We start from the raw sequence: 24,647 nt of genomic DNA, 5'->3' as shown, positions 1-24,647 counted from the left end.
GAATTGTTTAGTTCAGTTATTAATTTATTTCAGTAGTTATTTACAAGTAATTTAGTGCTAATTACCTTAATTTTTTAAATAATTCACTTCTCAAAATGACTCTGTAGTAAGGTTTAAATTGCCAGTCTGATTTCTCAAATGAGTAATTTATTAACATGAATTCAGACTTGTAATGTGTGTAGTTCTAATACATTTATTTCCTTTATTATTTTATTTATTTATTTCCATTTATTATACTTTCTTGATATTGCCTTCTACCCACCTTCCTTTCTTTAGCTGAACTTTCTTTTCAGGAGGTAATGCCAAAACACTAATTCTTGTTCTATGAGAAGTTGGGCTTTTTAAACTTTGTAATGTTTGGTTACAACTGTAATGAAAATAAAACTCCAGGTAAGCTTAAGACTATGTAAAAAGTGTGTAATCTTTTCTCAACACAAACTTTTCTTTTTTTGCTAGAACTTTCTAAAAGAGTAGTCATGAAATGAGTCCTTCAGGTGCAAGCTAGGTACAAGAAGCACACATTAAAAGCCTTTCATCTAATGAGCCAGATGAAATTCAGTTCTTTTTTCTCTTTACATCTTTCAAAGAACAATGAAGATCTTACTCAAAGCAGAGAAGAGCATTAAAATGTTTCTTGACAGGCTGTACTCAAATGAGCAATGTTGACTTAATGCATTTCCTCCTCTCTTAGAATACAAAAGGTGAGGTTAATAAAGAGAATTAATTGCATTTTGTGCTCCCATGATGATTCCTGAAAGTAATTTGTGTACTTCAGTTGAGCACTTCTTTAAGAAGTGTCTGAGTTTGTTCTGTACCTGAAAGCAAAGGATGATTTCACCTCAGTCAGTGCATTTTGACTAAAATTCATTATGGCATTAATAAATACACACTTCCAATTTTGTGTATGATTAGAGATTTTGAAATTATTTTTTTGCTAGTGAATGTGATACAGTGAGAACTGATGACACTATTAGATGCCCAATACTCTAGTGAGGTTGGAAAGAGATGGCATAATTCTTGTGGTATAATTATTTAATCAAGTATACTTGTTCTAGTCTTAGGAAATCTTGTTGTATATGTTGGGGTGATTTGGATTTTGAAGTAGCTGACAGGTTGAATTTGTTGGTCCTTCACACTCCTTTACCTGAAAATCTGACTTTTGGGCTAGGCCAATATATTTATTGGCAAGAGATATCACAGTAGCACATGAGGTTTTAGCTTTTACTGATGCATTCTAGAAAAAGGCAAACAATGTATGAATTTATTAATTGGTATGCAGAAAGATTTATTGGAAATACATTGTCTGGGAAGCTGCCATTTCTGTGGTCAAACTTCCTGCTCAGGTGTGTGTGTGTGTATATATATATATATATGTATATATATATATATATATATATATAGAGTGATTCTGGGATTTGAATCTAATACACATGTCAGCCTTGAAAGCTGTTTTTCATTGGTAGCTGCTTATTGGAAGTTGCTGTAGTTGGTAACCTCTGTTTAAGCTGTATAAGCTTCTAAATTCATGTCTTTGTCCCAATATCTTCATGTCATGTTCCAGGATCTGATAAAAATTATTCAGAGTCACTTAAACTGTACTGTTCTAACTTCATCATTTTCATTTTTCCAATAATGCAATTACAGAAATCTGTGGCAATTGTTTTTTATCTTCCTAATTTCTAAGAAGCCTATTTTTATGCCTAAAAATATATGTTTGGAAAACCACTAGACTGCTTGGTTCTGATTTCAAAACCTCAAAAGTCAGTGTCATCTTTTTGCCTTTAATCTTCATTATGAACAGATAATATTTGTGAATATACTGAAGTAATGGGAGAACACCCTTGAGTAATATTTCCACCATTAAGTTTTTAATGAAAAATTCAGTCTGTGTTGTTGCTTGTCAATACAGAACTAAAGGCACAAACTCATTTCAGTGTGTTCTGTCAGCTCCTCAGCCATTCCTGTGGTGGAGTTTGCTGGCAGGCAGTTTTCTGCTTATGGCAGAGAAGGGAAATGTCATGGCATTAGGGAATGATTTTAGAGGGAGAATAGCCACCATCTACTGTCCTACCTCTGCTGCAGTCTTTAACTTCTGAGTTTAACTGTAGCAGCAAGGAGAGGTGGTGAGAAACAGAATTACTTAATGAGATGGCACTTCTGTGTGTCCTGTGTTATAGAGTGTCCCTAGTGTCTAACATGATTAGGAGGTAATATGACTTTATTACAGTGCACAAACCTCTTGTGGTCCTGGTCTGAGAGGCATGACATTGGGTGAACATCCTTTTGTGGCAAATTACCTTTTTTCCTTTGGGAAAGCTTATATGCCCTTGAGAACTTCTTCCTTCAGAACTGACACAGTAAATCTTCTCAGGCTGTTTTGGCTGGAAAAACCAAGGAAGGCAACTTCACTTTTACTGATGTGTTCTGCTCATGGCATCTATTCATTACACCTTTGGGTTTGTGTTTTGGGGAGAGTGTGGCAGCTGCTGTGGTGCTGTGTGAAATATGAGAGCAAACACTGGTAGAAGTTAGCACTAGGTTAATTTTCTAGGCTTGGAAGGGATGTTTTCTGGTAACTCTGCATGTCCACCTGTGAGCTGGTTCTGAGCTTTTGTGCCCTTGGCTGACACTGTGGAAGTGTATCAGGATGATGTGGGATAAACACACCTCTGCAGTAGTGCAGTGAGGGAACACTTCCCCTGTTGTGAGCAGCTCATGGAGAGATTGGTCAAAATAGAATCACCCAAAGTAGCTTGCAGATATTTGAGGATTGTTTTGGTTTTAATTAGAAACAAGTATATTAAGCTGGCTGTGTAAGAATAGAACACATTAATGCTGTGTAACGTGTCATAGTCAGGTTACTCCCAAAGTCTCTTAGGGTAGAATTAAAACTCTTGCTCAGAGGGAACAACTGAGCTCCTGGTACAGCCATGCCCATGCTGTTCCTCTGAGGTTGTTTGGTTCCTTTCTCAGCTGGGAATTATTTGAAGCATCTATATTTTCCTTAAACCAAGCGCTGTACATTTAATCCAAGTGCAAGTCAGTGGAATGAGAATCATTCACAATCATTTCTGCCAGTTAAGAGCAGCTGTAGCAATTACACATTGCTTAATAGGGTAAAATGCTCCATTGTTGGTTAGATAAACTGCAAAAGCAGTGCTGAACCTCTTGGTAGCCTTTTTGTGCAAACAGACTGGAAGCAGTGAGTAGGAAGAACTGCTTCTCCTCCTCCCCTGCTCTTCCTCTGTCACTATTTATGCTCACTGCTGACTGCTTTCTGTGATTCTGCTTAAAAGTAAACAGGAAACTCTCTATTTAAAAACACCAGCCTATTAAAAAAAACCCAAAACAACAAACCTAAAAATAGACAGTCTTTTTAAATTTTGCTGGAATTCTATAGAAGAATGGTTTCAATGCTTCCCCTTTCAGCTTTCCTCATTGCTGGAGGCTAGATGGCAGTCAAGGAATGCTGCATGTGGCAGTGGGTGTTGCTTGGGCTGTGTGCTTGAAAGTGCTGTTGCTTATGAAATGGTCAAGTCTCAACAGAATGACTAATATTTCTGGTTTTCCTCTTTCTCTTCTTTCATTGTGTTACTGAATTTCAGATTTTTTACACAGTCTGCCATCTGATTTTATATATTACAAAAAATAAATTAAAAACCCAGCAAGTATAGATGCTTTAGATACAACATGTAATAACTTAAACTAATAATGAATTCCTCTATACCTTCAGTAAACCTAGGTAGAACATACAAATAAAATGTATGTTCTACCTCTATAAAAATGTTTTCAAGAACAGTAAATCTTTAAGACCGTTCTACTTAACAGTTAAACCAAAGATGTTTCGGATTTTCCAAGCCAAGTTGTTGTCACGTGTTGCCACAGCAACCTTCAGTTACAGAGCATGGACAAAATTACAAAGTACTTGTTTGGCTGCTTGGCCTAATTATCTTCAATGTGACTTGTACAGTGTGCTCTTATTCTGTCTTTGGTAACCTGCAGAATTCTATCCCACTTCTTCCCTGGGTGGTTTTCTCTGTTTTGAGGATTCATTTACAGTGGATTTTTCTCTTCAGCCCTATAGTACACTATGTGCTTTTCCTCTGTCTGTGTTTTCTGCCTTCACTTCAGAGTTCTGTTCAGTTCCTATAGAACATTGCCTTTTTGGAGACTTCCTATTTCTTTTTTTATCTCTATCTCAGATATTGTCAGATGCTGAAAATAGCATTGAAAAAGACCCTGGAGGTTTCCCTCTTTTCTTCTGTCAGCCTTGCCTTGTGTTTGACTTTGGCAGTTATTCTTTAGCTGCCCTTCAAATGACTGATTTCCTCAGTCTGTTTTCTGTTTGTTTTTAAAAGCCACTTCCTTTTTTTCATTCCTCAAGCACCTGAAATGATGGTTTCTTAGTTTCAGTGCTGCTCTCGAATGCTTCACTTGAGTTTTTTGGCCTGATTCTCCTGTAGTTCTTTCCCCTTACTCACACTTGTTTTCTACTGAGGTCTTTTTTCAGCATCATCAAAAGCAGGACCTAAGTCACTAAATCAGTAATAAAAACAATTAGTTATTTTCCTTTAGCTGTCTGCTTCCTAAAGGTGGAACAAACAAGGGAGATCTGAGATTGTGAGTTATGGAAACAGGTAAAATGTTGTTCCTAATGCTCACCACCAGTTCCTGACTCCCTCAAAGCAATTGCTTTTCCTGCGGAATATCCTAACCTGGCACAGGTACTTGGAGCTCAGACTCTTCTCAATTCTGGCAATGCTCTCTGGAATTAGTTGGGGGCTTTGCATTTCTTCACTAACCTTCATGCCTGACTTAATTTTTTTTTTTATTCCACTGTAATATACATTGTGTTATAAGCTTTCACTGGTCATCATTTTTATGTTTATTAGGGAGAAAATCTGTCAGATATCTGACAGGCAGATATCTCTCTGTCTTCTATTTTGGGCACTTTATGCTTTATTTTGGTTGCATTATAACCTTACAATACTTAGTGCAAGAAGTGGGAAAGCTGAGAATCAAACCTCTTGCCTAGGTTCAGCTGTTAAACTAAATTGAATTCAGATTGGCTGGTGGACTGAAAAATTGCACTCTTCAGTTTAAGAAAAAGCTTGTGATGCATGTTGCATGAGGAATTTTTGGGAACTGAACTTTTTGAGAAGAATATTTTGCACTCCAGTTCATTGTGCTGAACATGACTTTATAATAAAATCTGCAGTTTTGCTTCAGCAAAAGCAGCTCTTCTGCATAGAGTTCCCCAACCTTCAAAGCAGTGGTGTTGATGTTGTATCCCTCTCTAGAAAGGGATGCTGGGCTCCATGCCTCCAAAAAACTGGGTTAAATCCCAGGCTGCTGTGGGTGAGCTGTTGTGTGTGCTTGCTGAACCTGTGGTAAAACACAGCATCTGAGGACAACCACTCCAGAAGGGATTTGCAGAGCATTGAAGTGAGCTTGCTGAAAGTGGTATGTCACATGTGGTGTGCCTTGCCCTTTGGCCTTTTCCCTTCTCCTTGTGCAGTGTGAGGGCTCCCTGCACTGGGGTGCTGGAGTTCCTCAGCTCTTACAGCAGGACTCACAGCTGATGTGTCTCACCTCCTGCTTTCCCTGTTCTATTGCAGGAAGCCAGCACAGCACTGCTGCGTGTGTCCAGTGGAGAGAGAGCTTGGGGACAGCACTGTAGTTGGACCTGGGATTTCACAGTCCCAAACTCAGTCTCTTCCTAGGTTGTACCAGCTTGAAAATCTAGTGCTGAATCAGCCTTGTGAAAATCATACTCCTTTTAGTACACATTACTCTTTTCACCTATATAAATAGAATGGGAATCTTCTTTTTCTGTGACTTGTAATAATTGCTGAAACATGGAATATTCTCTAGGGTTGAAGCTGATGCACTTGGAAAGAATTTCTTAATTTCCTGTTCTGTTTGAGCTCATTGCTCTGAATCTCTTCATGATGCTAATTGCTGTTAAGCACACATTATTAACTATGTTATTCCCATGTAATTACCTGCAGTTCCTTATGCAGCAGAAAGAACAGCAATGGAAGTATCTAAATTTTCTTTTTTTACATGCACTAATGTGCTGACAAAATTTGTACTTTATCTTATGGCTATTTCAGGATGACATTGCTGACACTTCTTTGTATATTGTTTCCCAACTAGCTCACAGGGGGAAATGCTCAAAGTGCATTCACACATGGCCCAGTGATTACAAAGTCTTGGTATTTGCAGTTGTGGGGGTTTTCTTGTAGCATGGAGTTTCCTTTCCTCAGTGTGGTGAAGAATGTGTAATTAGGGAAGCATAATGAAGTGTGCTGTTGACAGGAAAGTATGTCTGGAATCTCAAATACTGACCTTCTATGACACCATTACACTTCCAAAGTTCTCATTCAAAGATATTAAGGTGGCTTATCTAGATTTATTAGGAAAAATTCTGGCATATTGTGCTCTTATATTGTGCATTTTTAAATGCATTTGCACAGTGATGGCAAAGCTTTTCCACTTTTTGTGTTTGTGGCCACTGTTTCTATTTTATTTGTCATGCTCATTAAAGTTCTTGCAGTAGAAAAAAATAATCCTTGTTCACACTAATTTGGAAGATGAAAGCACAGCATAGAAATAATTTATCAACTACCAAACTGAAGCTGCCTCTCAAGCATGCCTGTATTTTGCAGAATTGTTTGAAAAAATGGGCATTAGTTTAAAAACTCCTGGTTCCTGAATAAATGGAAGCAAAAGTAGCAAAAATATACAGGCATTTTGTTGTCCCAAATATTAAATCCATGTTTCATTTAAATGGCTTCCATTTTTTTGTGAAACTTTTTCATAGTTGGATTTATTATTATTTCCAGTGCCTTGCTGTGTGAGTTTTCCTGATTTTTCTTGTAAATGCATAGAATGCTATTTGTGGACAAAGCAATTCAGATAGGACTTTGAAATATGACAAAAGCAGATGGTTTTGAGTCAAGTATTCCATCTTTCTTTTGTATTGCTCATGTTTTACAAAGTACACAGTAACTATTTTCATATCACACTTTCCCTCCTAAGTCAATAAATAACTTGCCCTGCAGAAATGCAAAATGTTTAATGTCCTCTGACACAACCCAAATCCCCCCAAAAATCTTGAAATATACTTAGCTCTTGTCACCATCTATAATAAAATACAGTAGTGCTTTGTGAGTGCTGTAGGAAGGCTGCTGAAGAACAGCTGGAGCAACATTTCAGACAAATGCCTGTTAATGTTCTTCCTTTTCACCTGTGCATCTGTGACAAGGCAAATCTAACAAATGACAGCCAGCAAAGGGGGGCTTTGCTAGGGAATATTGTTGTGCAGTGTGTTCACAGCTTGTATGCCAGTATTCATGTAAGTATTTAGTGATCAATTTACTATGAGAAATAGTTGTAAAACACTTATTTGATTTAATATTTGGTAAATTATACTATATTGGTGTCACATATCACTTCTAGGAGTAGCCAATAAACCTTAGAAAAATCTGTTTCTGGTGTTAGGAAAGAGGTCAGTGTGTGGGACCTGAGTCTGGTGTCAGGCCTTAAAGGCATGGCATTCACTGGGAGCTCAGGAGCTGGAGCTGGATATCCCTAGGAGTTTGCTCAGGCCTGCTGTGTGTGAGTGGGTTTTATTTCCTTGGAGTGATGGAGTGAAAGGGTGTCTGGGCTCTCTGCCCAGGCTGCTGTGGTTTCCAGCAGCACTGGCAGTGTCAGACTGAGCCGTGAGCTGGGCGTTCCACAGCCTTGGCCTCCTCAGTTCCTCCTCCTCTTGGTATTCTTAAAGCAAGAGGGGTCAGTCTCTCTTTTTAACACTGACTGGGCTTGCCCTCATTGCAGTCCTTTCATATACCTGGCTGTATTTAATATGTGTAATTCATTTAGCACTAAATAGCATTTTTCTTGTGCCATTAGCATACCCCTGCAATATGGTGGTTTATTAGTCCCTTTAGGAACATCTCTATAAGTACCACAGTCTGAAAGGCAAAAAGAAGCAGAGTTTGTTGCTCATAATAGCATGTTTGAATATTTGTTGTCCCAAAAAGTCAAGATAACATAGGTTTCTCTCACTTCCTTTCAATGATTTTGTGATAATATGAGAGCTGAAATAAGAGGAATTAACATCATCTGTTCACAAAGCTGTTTTTGAATTCCAAGTAAACAAAATTGTTGAGTTTCAAAATGCTCCCAACTGCTGAGAAGACAGGATATTAATGAATAAAAAAGTCTTTGGAGTGTTCCATAGTGTCATGGCTTTGCTTATTCCTGGTCACATCTCACAGCAGACACCAGGGAGAGAGTATTTTCATGGGGGCACTGGCACTGTGCCAGTGTCAACCCATGACATGTAGGCATCAGGCAGAAAAATGTTTCAATCCATCTTTGTTTCATCTAGCAGTGTTACTGTGTCATATTACCAGAGGTGTGATGATTGTTTGTATGGATGGTCTGAAATAAGGCTGATCTTCCTGAGGAGAGGAGGCTGCTGGTAACATTGGATGTGTGCACAGTAAAAATGTAACAAAGCTTTTTGTGACAGTAGGGTGCATGAAGTATCATGGAACCAGCTGTATCTCACTTTGCCTTTCTTGCAGGATATCTTGAATAATCTTGATTCATGTGATCTTGAAGATGATGATCTCATGCTGGATGTGGATCTGCCCGAGGACCCACCTCGTGACAAAGGTGAGTAAGGCAGCCAAGCAGTCTCACTGTGAAACTGGATCATGGCCTTAAGAGACTTCTGACTTGCTTTCTTCTGACTCTTGGCTTAATAAGTCAATGCACTCAGTTCTAAGTGGAGTGTGTTTTTTTTTTTTTAAAGTAACAACTCTTTCTTTTGTGGAATACAGGAAGGGAGATATTTCATTTTTCCCAAATACAACTCCTACATTTGAAAAATTATGAATATAGAAGTATACTGCCTTGAATAAAAGTTCAACCTTGTTTCATACTGTTTTTTTTCCTAAGATTATTTCTATAGAATAAATTTCAAAGTTTTAAGTTTGTCTTTTAGTCTCATCTTTTCGGTATATTTGGAAATGCTGGGACAGTATTTTCTTTCAGCTGAATGGCAGCATAATTCTTTGAGATATATTATCTTCTTCTACAAAATGACAATATCTCCTAATAGATATACATACCCTTCAGGGTAGCAGAAGATGTAAAATTTAAGATGTGTGTTTTCAAATGGTGTTTTATGCACTCTTACATTCAGTGAGGGTCCTGTCAGACTTTTCACAGAGAAGGTAGAGGTACCTAGATGCCCCTGAAATAGAACAAATTCAGAATACAATGAACTTGATAAAGGAAATTATGACTTCCCTTTCCCAAATCTCAGACTGGAAAAGTTTGAGGCATTTGCTTTGTTTATTCCTGAGCTACTCATGGGACTGCTGAATATTGTTGTTATTATGAGCTGTTGTTATGTTAATATGGGTATTAGTTTTACCTGCACGTTCAGTGGAGGGCAGGCTGTCTTCAAATACAGAAACACTGAATGTGTAGCACTGTCAGGCCCTACCCAATGCAAACAAACACTGAAAGGAAGAGGGCTTTACTTACTTTGTGTAACATTCAGCTGCTTGCTGAAGTAAATTCAGGGGTTTTTGAGAGCACCTCTGAGTTATCTGGGTGAAGACTCCTGTGTGTATATTAGATACGAAGCCAAATTTGCAGTAAAGAAAGCCCAGTTTTCCATCTGTGATGATGGTGGCACATTGTATTCTAATGTTGTGCACATGTAAAGTGCAGTACATAATCTTTTAAATCTCAGAATGAGTTGTTCAATGTGCTTTTGTGAAATGATTTGAAAACATTGCAAGTATGCAACTTTTCAACCCTGACAGGTATGAATTTTTTACCTTTTTACTCATTTTCCAGAATGGGTAACAATGCAAGCCTAAGGCATATTCTTTCAGTAGGAATAATTTAATTCTGTTGGGGCAAAACTAAGAAGCAATTTTAAAGGGTAGATCAATTTCTCCTAAGTTTCCTTGTTTATATGAAACATGCACTGCATTTGCATCAGTAATTCCATTACAAATTATTAATTTGAAAACTGCTAAAAGGGCATGTTTTTAAAGGTAAGTGTTTACCACAAAAACATTTAAAGCTAATTACTGCTATTTTTCACATTTTTTTAGAGGTTGGGTTTCCTTGTAAAATTAGCCTGGCATAAATAGGATATCTCTGCTTCTTATCTTGAAAATTCTGTATTTTCATCAAAGACGATCTGAAAATAAGAATTCAAAAGCCACCTCCAGATTTTCCCTTATGTAAACATGACCACTTGAAAAAGCAAAACTTCTTCTTAGTTAATCTCCACCTGTCTTTACTCAGTGTCTCAGTATTTACTTTTCCAATGCTGAAAATCATAATTGCTTGTAAACTTACTGAGCGCTTATTTTGTTATTAATTTTCATGTGTTATGAGCTGTAGAAAGACACTGCTAAAGGAAAATAAATCTTGTTAGTTAAGGTGAATAAGTTTATTTTATGATGCAATTTTTTGGTTATTTGTTAAGTGGTAAAAACTGAATTGGAGGTGTGAGTACTTGTTCTAGTAATGTTTAACAGCACTTTTTGCCAACACTTTTTCCATAATTACGTGCGACTTCACTGACGTCAGCCTCTTAAGACTTTCCAGGTCCTCCGAAACTCTCCTGGTTTCACTTTGGAGCCTGGGATGCTGCTTGGCCACTATTTTTAGCAGCAGTGGTAGCTGCAGAAGCACGCAGGGAGTGAGGAGGGCCGTGTAAATCACAGGGTGACGCCGGGCTGGCTCGCAGCCCCACGCAGGCTGGGAAGGCAGCGGGAAGCAGGGCCCGTCCGGAGCCGGGTGCGCAGCGCGGCTCGGGGGGCAAACGCTGCTCCCCTGCGTGCAGCTGCTGCCAGGAGAGCGCTGGCAATGTGAGGGAAAGCTCCCTGGGTAAGTGAAGGACCAGGTGTGGCGGCACAATAGCACTTTAGGGCTGTTTTTGCCGGGTCTGACTCCTGGGTAGAAGTTGTTTTGGCTTTCGCTCAGTCGTTTCCGGGCTGTTGCCAAATTTAGCGTTTGTTCCCTTAAGACGTTTGTGGAATTCCTGTGGCTTTGCAGAAGTTGGAGTCTTAAAGAGCTTGTTTGGTTTCCTTGTTTTAAATCATGCTGGTTGTCCAGTTAAATACAGATTTAATGTCTCTGAATCTGACAACCAAACCACGTGAATAGGCGGAGGTATATCTGTCTTTTAAGTAACGAAGCTGTTTTCTTTTTGCAATGCAATCCTGGCCTTTTTTTACAGTGTTGCCTTTCTGTGTTTGTGTATTGTTAGAACTTGTTAAAGCCCTGGAGATACCATCAGTAAGAGAGAGAGAGGAAATAGTTTCTTTTATTTTCTTCTATAATTTCTACCTCCTTCAAATGATTTTCTGTCAAAAGTAGAAATACTATTAAAGCTGGATTCTTCAGTTTCTGCTACAGGTTGCTCTTATACTTGTAACAAGTTTATGTTTTAATAAAAATGTGACATTGTTGCAGAAGTCCACTTGACACTTCTAAAATGGGTACTGTTTTGGATCAGTTAAAAAACCAAAACAAACCCCACAGACTTTACACTGCATCTGTTACCAGCACATAGTTAATATTTTATTTGCAAGGTCCTGGGAACAAGTCTTATGATTTTTTGTACTGTTATGCTCTCTGTAGAGGAATGTGAAAATATGAGCCGCTATGAGAGACAAGACAGAAATGCGAGACAGCATCAAGAGGGATTCTGGAAAAGAGCACCACAACAGCGGTGGAATACACAGGAGCACTATCATCTTGGCCATACTGACCATTATATCCATGGTAAAAATGATTTGAACAGGTAAAGCACTTTTCTATATCATCACAAGCATTTAAAGCACCAGTGAGCAATTCCTTTTTGGCACTAAGGGATCTCAAGTGATATTGAGTACAAGTACAACATTTTCAGAATAGTTGTATGTCTGAGTGGAAGCACCACTGAGGGTTGTAACAATTTCTTTTCAAAACTTATGCTTCTGTTTTCAGGCCAAGTACTTGTTGCTCATGTTGATTAAAATAGTTTGTGTTCCATGGAAAACTATTGCAGTGTCTTAGTACTTGCATTTTGTAAGTTTGGGGAGCTTTTTGCAGTTTAATTTGTTAGTAAAGTAAATGTAACCTTATAGTCATTAAAGGGTAGAATGACAGTTTATAGAAATGCTGCTGAATTAAGTGGTTTTAGGGTACTGTATTTTATAGTCTGAGAGGGATCTCTGGGAGTGGAAAGGAAAACTCTGTATTTAAGTGAAGTAGCATTGGCATTTTCTGATTTATTCATTTATTTTCTGCTGTGTGCCACAGTCTGTAAGTATAGCCCACATTGCATAACACTTTCCTTTTTACCAACCTCTGTCTAGCTCTAGTTGCCATCTCTGTGTGTTTGTTTTGGGTTTTTTAGGGGTTCAAGCTACCTGGAGGCAGGTGGGGGTGCCCTGGAGAGCTGCGCGGCGCCGCGGGCGCTGGCCGAGAACACGGTGATGCTGGACGAGATGACCCTGCGGCACATGGTGCAGGACTGCACCGCCGTCAAAACGCAGCTGCTGCGCCTCAAGAGGCTCCTGCACCAGGTGAGCCCTCCACAGGTGCTGGGGAGGGTCACAGTTGGGCATGGAAGGCTCACAGATCCGTGTGCTGAGCAGAAAGAGTTCTGAATGTAGAGTCTGAATGAAGAATAGATGCAGAAGCAAGATTGAATATAGAAGAAAAGAATTGTTGAGCTGGTCTTACTGGATTACTAAAGAGGCAAAGAGTATGTTAGTTAGAAGGGGTTTTTATGACTTAGAGCAAAAGATAAACTCACTTCAAACAAGAAGTAGCGCAGGCAAACAAGTTATCAAATGTTGCAAGTAGAAAAAAATCTCAGAATTTTCTACTGCAAGAAAACTGAAGAACAACTTCTAGCTTAAATTCTAATGTACTCACTTTTAGTGATTAGAGAATAACAACATGAATATAGTATTTATAGTAGTTATGATAAGGTATAGGTAAACGTTAGTTAGATTAGTTCTACTGTATTAAGATGCTCAGCAAAGTATGCAATACATTTGTAACTTAAGTTTTAATATAGAAGAAAAGAATTGTTGAGCTAGTCTTGCTAGATAACTAAAGAGGCAAAGAGTATGTTAGTTAGAAGGGGGTTTTATGACTTAGAACAAAAGATAAACTCACTTCAAACAAGATATTTTACTAAGCAGAAAGATAGCACAGGCAAACAAGTCAGCAAATGTTGCATGTAGAAAAAGAGTCTCAGAATTTTCTACTGCAAGAAAACTGAAAAACAACTTCCAGCTTAAAGTGTAATGTACTAACATTTAGTGATTAGAAAATAATAACATGAATATAGTAATTACAGTAGTTATGATAAGCTATAGATAAAAGTTAAAGTATAGATTAGTTCTATTGTATTAAGATGCTCAGCCAAGTATGTAATACATTTGTAACTTAAGTTTTAATATAGAAGAAAAGAATTGTTGAACTGGTCCTACTGAGTAACTAAAGAGGAAAAGAGTATGTTAGAAGGATTTTTTATGACTTAGAGCAAAAGATAAACTCACTTCAAACAAAAAGATGTTTTTACTAAGCAGAAAGCACAGGCAAACAAGTCAGCAAATCTTGCAAGTAGAAAAAAGTCTCAGAATTTTCTACTGCAAGAAAACTAAAAAACACTTTCTAGCTTAAATTGTAATGTACTAATGTTTAGTGATTAGAGAATAATAACATGAATATAGTAATTATGGTAGTTATGATAAGCTATAGATAAAAGTTAAAGTATAGATTAGTTCTATTGTATTAAGATGCTCAGCCAAGTATGTAATACATTTTTAACTTAAACTAAAAGTCTCTAAGCTTGCCTGCTGCTGGAGCTGACAGCTGTAGGCACAGGCACACAACCCTAGACTGCTGTAACATCTTAAATGTAATAATCTGCATTTTGAAAAGCCTCCTAGAATCCCACATCTCTCATTAAGACTCTTACACACAGGGACTAAGGCATTAAATAAACTGGGGACTGAGCCTAGCTGGGCTTATGTTCTGTTTGGCCTTATTAGGATATTGGCATTTCATTTGTACATTGAGTTACAATATTCCAGAAAGTGACTATACCTTTTATTGCTGTTTCCAGTAGTGCTTTTTCTGCCTTGTCAGCACTTTACTGACTATAAAACATGCTAAATACTAAAATTTTTAACATTTATTCACCGTTTTATTCACAATTAACATTTTTTCACTAATTTATTCACAAATTTTCTTCTCTGAGGAAGCGTCAAATTAAAAAAAAATCAGCACGTGTGAAAATCAGCTTTCGTCCAATAAGATTCAAAAAAGCTGGGATTAAAAAAAATAAAATGTATTAAAATTGATCCCATTGATCAAACTTGCATTCAGCATGTCAATGCTATTAGCTTTTTCTTAAAGCTTTGTTTTCCTCATTCTTTTCATCTTTTCTTTGTGTTTTGACAAGAAGCTTAGCAAATCTTGCTGGGTCATCTCTATTGGAAGTGTTCAAATTTAAACTTCCTATATTATGAAGTTGTCATAAGCTTTTAAGGAGCTTTTTTAATGTACCTCAAAACGTGGCAAGTTGTGGGAGTTGGTGAACTGCTGGATGACTCAGCAGAAGTATGGCATTTCAGCTACAAAAATTTTGTTGTTGCCATAATAAAGAACAGTCCATGAGGCTTTCTTTGGAGGCATACACAGATTAGCATTGAAAAGTGTGTGATGTTGTCTCTTAATACCAGATTCCTTGCTGCTCTTTTCTTATAGGATAATGTAATGAAAGTAATGTTATGCCTTAAAAGCAAGGCACTAAAAAAAACAACAAAACAATAAGCAAATCAACCTTGAGGCTAATTCAAGGGTGTGATTGCGCCTTTTAGAAATGAGAGCATTTGCTTCCTGTGGTAACTGAGATGTATTCCTGATTTTATCAGAGGGAAAACAATTGTAACAAAAGTAATGCAATGCCAGAAGGGGAAGGTGTGTTTTTAGAACCAATGTCTGAGTGGTGGGCTGCATAAACTGTGCCCCCCAACAGCCCCAGGCATTAATACAAAGGTTCCCTGCCACTTCTATCTAGGACTTTTAATGCCTTGAACACAAGGACAATTTGGCAGCTTGATGGATGATCTGTGTGTGGTTCATGGTGTAAAGGCTTGCACATTATAGCCAAGTAATGTGTGGCCCTGCAGAGTATCATGTGTAAAATCTTGATCTAGTTTATAATAGCCAGGTTGCAGAATAAAAACCTTGCCTCAAGTAGCTCAGATTAACTTTTTAAAAAGAACTTAAATGCACAGAATGAAACAGTTAGTCTTAATATGTCAGTTTTTCAAAATTTGCTCCTGATTTTGACAAATGCCTGATCCTTCTTCCCTGTAACAGTGAGTTCAGTAATAACAGGTGCTGTTCTTCCCTTCACACTTTGTCAGGCATACTTGACTGTATTTTCCTGACCTAAACCAACCCTGTTTTGACTCACTGCTTCCAAAACTCATCACTGGACTTGTAAATATTTATTCTACTCTCCTGTGTATAATCCAGACTTTTAATCAAAGGTCATGAATAGTAATGTAAAAGTAAATTAGCCTGCTACAGAGGGGAAGTCTTCAGACCTTTACTACCTAAATTGCTAAACAATTAGGGCAGAACTCATATGAAATATTTTTTCATTACATTAAAGTGTTAAGCCTTTACTGTAAACATCGTGCTTCATACCAACAGGAATGAGTAAAAATACCACAATTCTTCTTTACTTCTTGAACAGAAATACAGTTTTGAAAACAAACAGTTGAACTTTAGCATTCTGAACTCTGAACTAGGACTGGATCACAAGCAGCTTCTTGCAAAATATAAAAAAAAATCAAGTTACAAAGCCAATTGCTTTCAAACTCCAGTTTTATTGTGGAATCAGAAGTTCTTCTATTAGCTCCACCAATATTACACATTTAAATGTATGTGTTGCCTTTCTCCAGTTGTGACATTCAGCAATAATATTTAATTTGGATAGGTAGAAATAGAGCTGTAGTTAGGACTTAGGCTCGAGGTCCCAGAGGAACAGTTACAGTAAAATAGGAAGAGTTAGCAATTAAATTCAGTTTTATACAATTATCTCATCAGCTGTAGCGTGACTTAGTGTAGAGCACAGCACGTAATGAATGTATACCTAGCAGATTCCTGGGGAGACTTAATGTGCTGTATGGATTCATTGCTGGATTGAAATTAGCTGGAGTATTGCTAGCAACTCAGCTGCAGCAGTGTGGGGTTGGTGCTGCATTCCCAGTTCAGCTTGGAAAAAGAAACAGTTCTTTGAGCAGCAGAGCCTTGGCTGAGCTCTGTGTGAGCAGGAACACGTGCTGGCTGCTTGCTCCTCACTCACTGCCATCTTCCTGTGCCTTCAGACAGTGAAATCAGCAATAGGAGTCTCTCTCATACAGAGCTTAGAAGATTTTCACAGTAGTGAGTCTAACCTTCTCTGACTTCTCAGTAATGTAATGTAAAATAACCTCCATGGAGTGAAAAATGTGGTTTGTTCTTGTACTGAATGCAGCCATATTTGCAGAGAGGTGTACTGCTGGAGAGTGTTCTCTCTTTAATGCTTAACTGGAGTGCTAACTTTGTATTGTAAGAAGAAAATGTTTTGGAAGTCTAATTCTAGTAATAATTGACATGTAAATGTTAATACCTCTTAAACATTGACTAAGGTACTTCATTTGCATGTTTATTAAGAAATAAGTTTTCTTCTCATCTTAACAATTTCTTCCTCCTCCTCAATTAATTTCATAAACTTGCTGCTCTTGGTGGAGGCTAATGTGTTAATACAATTTTAAATAAAGTTTTTCTGTTTCTGTTGCCCTTGAGCCTTTGATCTTGGCAAGGATTGACCATCCTCTGTAGTAACCCAATGCAGCTTGGTTGCATTGCTTGCACTTGCTGTTCCTGCAGGGAGGACTGAAACATGAGGCAGTTCACAGAACTGAGATGAGTGAAGCTCTTTTTTCTGTGGGAGGCAGGTTTTATAAAAAAATGTTTCATTTCAACTTACCTTTCATGAATGGAAATGAAATTCTATTTTTCAAGCACAGCTCTTCACTGTAGCTTATCAGATATGGCCCATTTGTATGAAGAGGTGTGAATGAAAATGTGAACCATGTAGTGCAGATTTGTTAAATGCATCAGTACATTTTGCTGAGGCTTTAGATCAGTAAGTCACTTGTGTATCTTTGAAATACATATTCATTGTGTTCTTTTTTTTTGTATGTGGTGAGATCCACAAGAGAGATTCCTCTTTGTTTATGTGAAACCTGAAGTTGAGAAAGAAACAGTTACAAAATAAAAAGATGGTTTTGTGTCATGCATTAAGTTGTATAAATTGCCTCTACAATTAATATTTTTTACTAGCCACAAAATAGTTCACCTCAGTGACTTAATTGTGCTTGAAAGAAACAGAACCAAAGGAGATGAACAAACAATAGCAAATCAAGTTGGCAAATTGTAGGTTTAAGCAGTTGTTTCACTGTCAGATTGTTGCTGTGACAGTGTTTGACAGTGACAGTGAGATTGACGTGGCCTGGATGAAACTGCACTCAGAATGCCAGGCAGGCAGCAGGTGAATAGCACCCTCTGCTTGATGAACCCTTAACTCAGCTTCTGCTTTTATCCTTTAGCAAAGGAGTCTGTTCAGATCAGTGATTGGTACTGAGTAAAGCTTGGAATTGGGAATTAAAACCTAGACCTTCCTAAAAATTCAGTAGACCTGGATAAGTGATTATACCAAAATAAATAATGTGTTCTGCTACTGTAAAAATGATAGCAGTAGCAGTTTACTGTATTGCCTGTTGTAGTGTGATATGCAATGTGGTGATACATATATAAAGTTTATTGCATCTTTACCAAAAGATTGAAAGCAGATGTCCTCTCCATGTTTCCAAATTTGATGGTATCTTGGTATACTTCTTAGTATTATTTTAACCTACCAAAATAGCATATGCGTATAACCAGGTGCATTTCCTTTGCTAATTCTATTATTTTTTTGGTAAACCTAATATCCTTTTTTGTACAGGGATGGCTCTGTTTTGCTGATTTCCCCTGTTTCATTTTCGCAGTGTAATGAGAAAGAAACAAAAAACACAGGAAGGCAGATTTCATAGATTAATCCTAACATTAAATGTTCAAACGGAGGCTTGATTTCCTACTGATAGAGTTAGAACTGTTTCTTTTCCAGTTGTGCTGTGTTCTCTACCTGTGTGCTGAGGGAATTGCAGCCGTGGTGAGGGAATTGCTGCAATGACCTTTGTCCCTGCTTTGCTGGTGAATGAGTCAGGTGCTGCTTGAAATCACCAGGGACTGTGTGACACACTAACCTTCTTTGCAATCAGATCTTATTCTGCTGTTGTGGAATGACTTACTGCTCCACTTCCCTGCATTTTAATAGCAGTAAAAGCTATATTGGAGGTATAGAGCTTTGAAAAGTCATGTGAGATACTTTTGCTTGAAATAGTTTGCCTTGTTTTGTATTTTTTCCCATTCCCATGGTGCCTCCTTCACAGTTGTAACTGTGACCATCTGTGGCTTCACTTCTGAGTGTATTTGTTTGAATCATTGCTTAAAATAAAATGTTGGTGAAACTTTTTAATTGGGGGATATAAGATAAATACAAAATACAATTAAATATATAAATATAAAATATTGATACATATTTATTGTATATAAAATAAAATAAATATAAAATACAATATTAATATGCAAAAAATAATTTTGAAAACTGAAAGTAATTCTAGGATTCTAATTGCTGCACTTTTCCTCTAGCATTTCATAAGTGTTTTGAACTAACTAATATTTGTTTTTATGGTATTACTGTGCAAATTATTTCAAAGTACTCTTGTAGAACTTCCTGTAACATGGTGTGTAAACTGCTGCTTCATCAGTGTTTCATTTGCTGGTGATGGGCCTGGAAGGGACAAGCAGCTGCTTGAGAAATGATGACAACTGAGTGCTGGACAGTGTAAACTTGACTGTTCTCAAAATAACCAGTCAATTTATATAAAAGCCCAAGAAACAATAAAACCCCAAAAGCATCCAAACCAAAACAGCACCAAAAAACTGAGATGTAAGTTCTGTCAAGTTATAGAAATGAAATATAAGTGTCTGTAGCAGGGGCATCACCTGGGCATTGTACACAGGCTGCAGCAAGGGTGGCTTTCCTGTGGGGGAAAGAAGAAAACTTGCTGTTTCAACAAGTGATTCAAACTTGTATTCTTGTCTTTGTCCCCTGGTAGAATGATGAAAATGTGTCACTCCAGGACATCACAGTCTCAGTTCCATCGAGTCCAGAACCACAAGAACCTGAGTCAACTTTTAAGGTAAATTACCCTGATTGACTCTAAGGAATAAGAGATGCAAACCTGTTTATGTTTAGAAAACACACCCAAAGCTTGTTACTGAAGTACTGCTTCTTGCTTCTTTGTTTAAATGCTAACCTAGGTGAACCCCAAAAAGTCTGTGGCAAGTTTATTGGTTTTTTAGAATGGATATTAAAGGCAGAAGAAGTCACAGTAGGTATTGCAAATAGAAGAATCTTTTCTAGTTGGAGACTTATAATATTGTGTTTTCTGTGTTGGTAAGGTTTTGTAGCATTACTTGTCTTACTTAATGTAAAATCACTATACAAAGATCACTAATTCTGTATTTATGGGAGAGAAACCTTGCTTACTGGAAATATAACAAGGCTGTAAATACTTCATGAAGTTGAAGAACACTTAAAATCTAATGTTTGTTCTGAGTTCAGTAATTGCTGTTGTTGATAAAGAGGACTGTAGGTAGTGTTTGCTGACTAGGCCTTTTCATCTGCATAATGTCACTTATTTGCACAACAGATTAATTACTGCTTCAAAAATGCAGCTGATCTACTTACCCTGGAAATTTAGTGGGTCAGCTGAATTTGGCCTCTTAAAGGAACTTTTAGTCAAGTTGCTTCACTCTTTAACCTGTGTGCCCTCTCTCTGTGTGAACAGGAGGAGGAAAGCATGTGCTGTGTCACTGCCATCCCTGCAGGCATGTCTGATCTCTCATGTCCTGTACAGGTGTTGCTTAGATCATGCAGTCCTTACACAAAACCACTGTTCTGTTGCAGATGGATGATCTGCTGAATGAGATCAGGCAGCTTAAAGATGAACTGAGGAAAAAGGATGAAACAATCAACCAACTAGAGCAGCAGCTTGTAAGTATAATCTAAAATGTTTAACAAAATCCCAAGTGTGCACTGCAGAGTGCAATTTCAATAGGCAGTTCTGATGAAGGCTTTAAGAGACCTTAGACAGATATTTTTTTCCTACACTTTCACTGTAACAATGGTAGGTTTGGGTTCCTTGTGCTCCTGGGATCTTTATTTTCCATAATCTGGTCATGGTTTTGTGTGGTACTAAGCAAGAATGTTTATAATGCTGTTGAAAGTATTTAATCTCCAAAACAGTTTTGAACATAAAATTTTAGAAGCTGCTCAGAAAAAAACAGTAAGGAAAAGATAAGGCTACACTTAGAGTATTTTAAAAATGGGTGAGGATTGGGCCTATCATTCTGCTTAAAGTTTTTGTTACTGTTTTTTTCCTTCCTCTACTGTCCATTATCTTAATAAAGAATTACACCATAGAATTTAAAGCTGAGCTTAGTATTCTAAGCTGATTGTTTTTTAAGGAAACAATACAAAACAAGTTGAATATTCAGATTAAATCTGCCAGCTAGGAACAAGTTATGGGATCACTTCATCATAAATTAGGTTCAGGGAAACACAAAGCCTCAAGCAAGAGTCACATGTACCTTTTTGCTCTTGTTCTGAGTTTGGATTTGCTGTGAATATCTTTGCATTTGGTTTTGTTAAATTCACCTGCTGTGACAATTTCTGTAAAACAACCCCACGTTTTCAAGCCATTTCAAGCCACAGCAAGGTCCTACAGGCAGAATAGATGAAATGCCAAGAGGTGCACACCATATATATTTATCATAGCTGGGGACAGTACCTTTGACCATAATCTCTAATGAAATGTTAAACATGTGCTTTTGTAGGTGTGTGCAGTTAAACTGAGCTGTGGCCTTCATGCTCTCCCTCTCTGGCTTGGGAACATTTCCTCTAAAACAAAACTGAATGGTGAAGATTTGGCCTTTGCTCTGCTATTTAAACAGCAGAATCCCAGATCACAGAATACCAAACCAAATTACCTTGTTTGTTAGCATTTAGCAGTAAATGTTGGGTTTTGGGTATATTTGGTCTCACTCTTAACAATCAGCCAAAATTCCTTGAATGAAGTTTGTCCTTCCCTGCTCATTCATGCACCTGATTGCTGCAGTAACCTGTAACTGCTGCAGAAGAGGAGCCCTGCTGTAGAGATGGGTAAAACTTACATTTGTAATGGCTGAAAGATGACTTGAAGAACTCAGTGCTTCAGAAATTTAAGTGGAAAAACTCTTTCCAAAAGTCAATATTTATTCTGGATTACTTCTCAGTATCCTTTGGGAAAAGCAGCAGTTGTGCAGCACTGTCAATAGTGGTTTCTACCCTTTAGTTGTATCGTGCTCTACAGTCAAGGCATGCTTCATGTTTGAACATTGGGCCTTGACTGTACTTTTCAACAGGCTCACTTGGTTAATTTCTAACTAATTCTTGTTTGTTTTTCTCTTTTTGGGGGTGATTAAGGCCACTAGATGTAACTGCCAGAAGGACAGTCAAAAGCCTGCAGGGGCAGTGCGCGCGCGTGCCGATAAATTCACACAAACCTCCTGGAGGAGGAGTTCTGTGAGTAAAGTGGGCCCTCCATGCTCGGGTACCTCTTTCTGCCTTTCATTCCCCACTGCTAAAACCTGGCTCTCACACAACTCAGCCCTGTTAAAGAGATTCTCTACTGTGTGTGAGTAAAGTCCTTCCTGCTGTGCAACCCTTGCATACTTCTGCAGCCCTGTTATGAAACAAATATTACAAACATTTATTTCATAATAAATAATTGAACTCTAGAAATCTTCTCTTTAAATAATCATCACCCTTTGCAGCATTTAATTTACAGTCAATCCAAGTCAATCCTGTTTATCTAGTCATACTTAAGAAATTTTCATATATCCTGACTTCAAAGTATCTCTTTGGGTTTTTTCCTGGTCAAATTTTCATTGTTGGTGTTTTCATATTTGTTGAGAAAAAGAAACACTATAGTCTAAGTTTCAGTGCATAAGTGTAAAAACAAAAGTTAATATTGTTTATTTTTTTTATAATTCATTTTAATAACTTGAATCATCAAAAAAATAATTGTGTGAAAATCACTTTGACAAAAGACATCTTCATTCCCATATGTTGTTGCATGGATCACATCTGTTTGCACTATGTAAAATTTATGTTCTTCATAAAACACCAAGAGAATATTTAAGATGGGGGAGGGATAACATATTTGATATTATATGATAGGAAGAAATTACCTTTGCTAAACAAAGTTTTTTTTAGTCACCAGCAAATAGCATTTGGATCTTGAAACTACTGCTCTAGCTAGAAAACCTAGGACATTTTATTCAAGGTTAAAAATGGGTTTGATTTTTTTATATTTTTATTTCTTTGTTTCTATCCTACATTGAGTTACTTGATGTAAGCTTGTAATAAAGATTAATCACCCCTGTTATCCTTCTAAAATTGCTCTTTTAAATGTATGGCACTATAGGGCAGAAGCACCACTGTGCTGTGGGTTCACCAGTTACTGGCAAACAGCTTTACCCTTGTTTTCCAACCACCTCTTTTCTGTCATAAGAGGCTGTCAAAGGTTATAACCTTAAGCAGCTTTTGGTTTGCTTTGACATCTCTGCTCCCCCATGTACATGTAACCTCTTGGCTCATCCCATGTGTTTCTTCTCCTTTTACTTTACTGAGCCCTTGCGTTGTTTCTTTTTCCCACTTTAATTTTGTGTGTGTGCTGTTCATGGGATGTCTTTGTGCATTGATACTGTTACAAGGTTAGTAGCTATTGTTTCCATCTTCCTTTTTTTCCAGTTCATTTATCACATGGCTTCAGGGTCAAGATGAATTGTCATGGAAAGTTAGTTGCTAACTACAGGAGTTTTAGTCTGTGTGAGTTGTGGTGTTACTTGATAAGACAAAGATAGTGGAGAAGATGGGGAATTTGAGTTGCTGTCTCAAGCACAAGGAGGCACTCAGCACAGTTGTCTGGTTTGGGTCAGGTTGGCCAGTATATTTCTTAAAGTTATATTATAGTTTTGTTCAAGAAGACATTTTTTTTGTCAGGAGGAAGTTTGGGTTAAGAGACAGTATCTTAAGAAGAGCTAAAGGAGCCTGTGCTGTATTCAGTGTTGGGTGTATGGATATGTGTATATGATACCCATACATATTCTTAGGCATCTGATCATTGCACACATACAATCCAAACATCTTGGTGTTTTATCCATGTGCAAAGTTTCTCATGAAACTGATAAAGGACTTGGAAAAATTCATGAAGTGTTAAATTTTGTAACTGTGCTGCTTTTCAGTACCTTTTAATAGCTGGGAAGTTTTGAGCAGAATATTTTGGGCATGTTTTTTGGGTTTTTTCAATGTTTTCATGTGCGTATTTGTAAGTTACAGGCTTTCTTTCACCCAACAGAAGCAGGAACTCTGTAATGTGGGATTTCTCCAAGGAGGACAATGGTCTGGCTGGTGCAGCCAAATTTCAGTTCTAATGGTCAGACCTCAACTTTCTGGCTTCATGCTTCCTCTGCCAACATGCATTTGGATGTTTCCTTGCATATAAAATAGTTTTTGATTTGAACCTAATAACAAAAAATGTCTCTTGCAATAGAAAGGAGACACAATCAGCTCTTCTTTTCTTGAGGTAAGAGTACAATAAACATAAGGAGACACCAAAGTAAAGTGTATTCTCACTACTCAAATCCCCAAAACCTCTTAAATAAATTCTTTTGGTTTATTAACATTCCTGTTCAGTTTAGTTTAATGGTCATGGCCTAAGAATAAAGACTAAGAAAAATCTGTTTCTTGGTCCTATATGCAGTATAAGTCTTGAAATATTGTTAATGTTTATGAAATTGTCAGGTTTTTAAGTAGAGTAGCTTTTTTATATAGACTAGGTTTTTTTGTGGTTTTTTGTTTGTTTTTTTTTTTTTAAACCAAATTGTAGTTGAAGTCTTGGCAATGACAGAGTCGTTACTTTGAGGCATCTTAGCTTTTTGTTTCTTTAAGCTTGTAATAGTTTTCAATTTTGATGAGTATTTAACTATTTCAGTTTTTCCTCTTAGTGTTGACCTGCCAGTCATTTTAAATTATAGTGTTTCAGGTATCAAAATTTTCAAAATTAATGTGACTGTTTAAAAATTCTATATATTCTATACAAATCAGAACTGATACAATGTGTTTATTCCTCAGGAGTTTGGACCACTCTGGGAACACAGTGATTTAGTGTTCCAAGGAATACTTTAAAAGCTTACTGAAATGTGCCTAACAAACATTGTTGATGTAGTGTGTCATAAAGAATAGATGCTGGAATAAACTAGGAAACAGTGAGAGTGGAAAGCAGCTATTTCAGTTAGGAATTTAAGACCACATGAATTGCAGCAATTCA

At 37.3% G+C, this 24,647-nt stretch overlaps 1 protein-coding gene across 7 annotated transcripts in view; it reads left to right on the top strand.

Annotated features, from left to right (window-relative positions):
• The window catches only part of CCSER2 (coiled-coil serine rich protein 2), a 61,725-nt gene that overhangs the window by 18,158 nt on the left and 18,920 nt on the right, over positions 1–24,647 (top strand). For all 7 annotated transcript variants that reach the window (XM_064717550.1, XM_064717551.1, XM_064717548.1 and 4 more), the window contains 6 exons: positions 8,598–8,688; positions 11,689–11,851; positions 12,449–12,617; positions 19,329–19,412; positions 20,183–20,269; positions 21,740–21,838. In XM_064717550.1, coding sequence (XP_064573620.1) covers positions 8,598–8,688; positions 11,689–11,851; positions 12,449–12,617; positions 19,329–19,412; positions 20,183–20,269; positions 21,740–21,838 — 693 coding nt within the window. The remainder of the gene's footprint in view (positions 1–8,597; positions 8,689–11,688; positions 11,852–12,448; positions 12,618–19,328; positions 19,413–20,182; positions 20,270–21,739; positions 21,839–24,647) is intronic.

This window comes from Zonotrichia leucophrys, chromosome 6 (genome assembly GCF_028769735.1).
Source record: "Zonotrichia leucophrys gambelii isolate GWCS_2022_RI chromosome 6, RI_Zleu_2.0, whole genome shotgun sequence".
In the NCBI taxonomy this organism is placed as follows: Eukaryota; Metazoa; Chordata; class Aves; order Passeriformes; family Passerellidae; genus Zonotrichia; species Zonotrichia leucophrys.
This window is presented reverse-complemented; position numbering and strand designations above follow the sequence as displayed.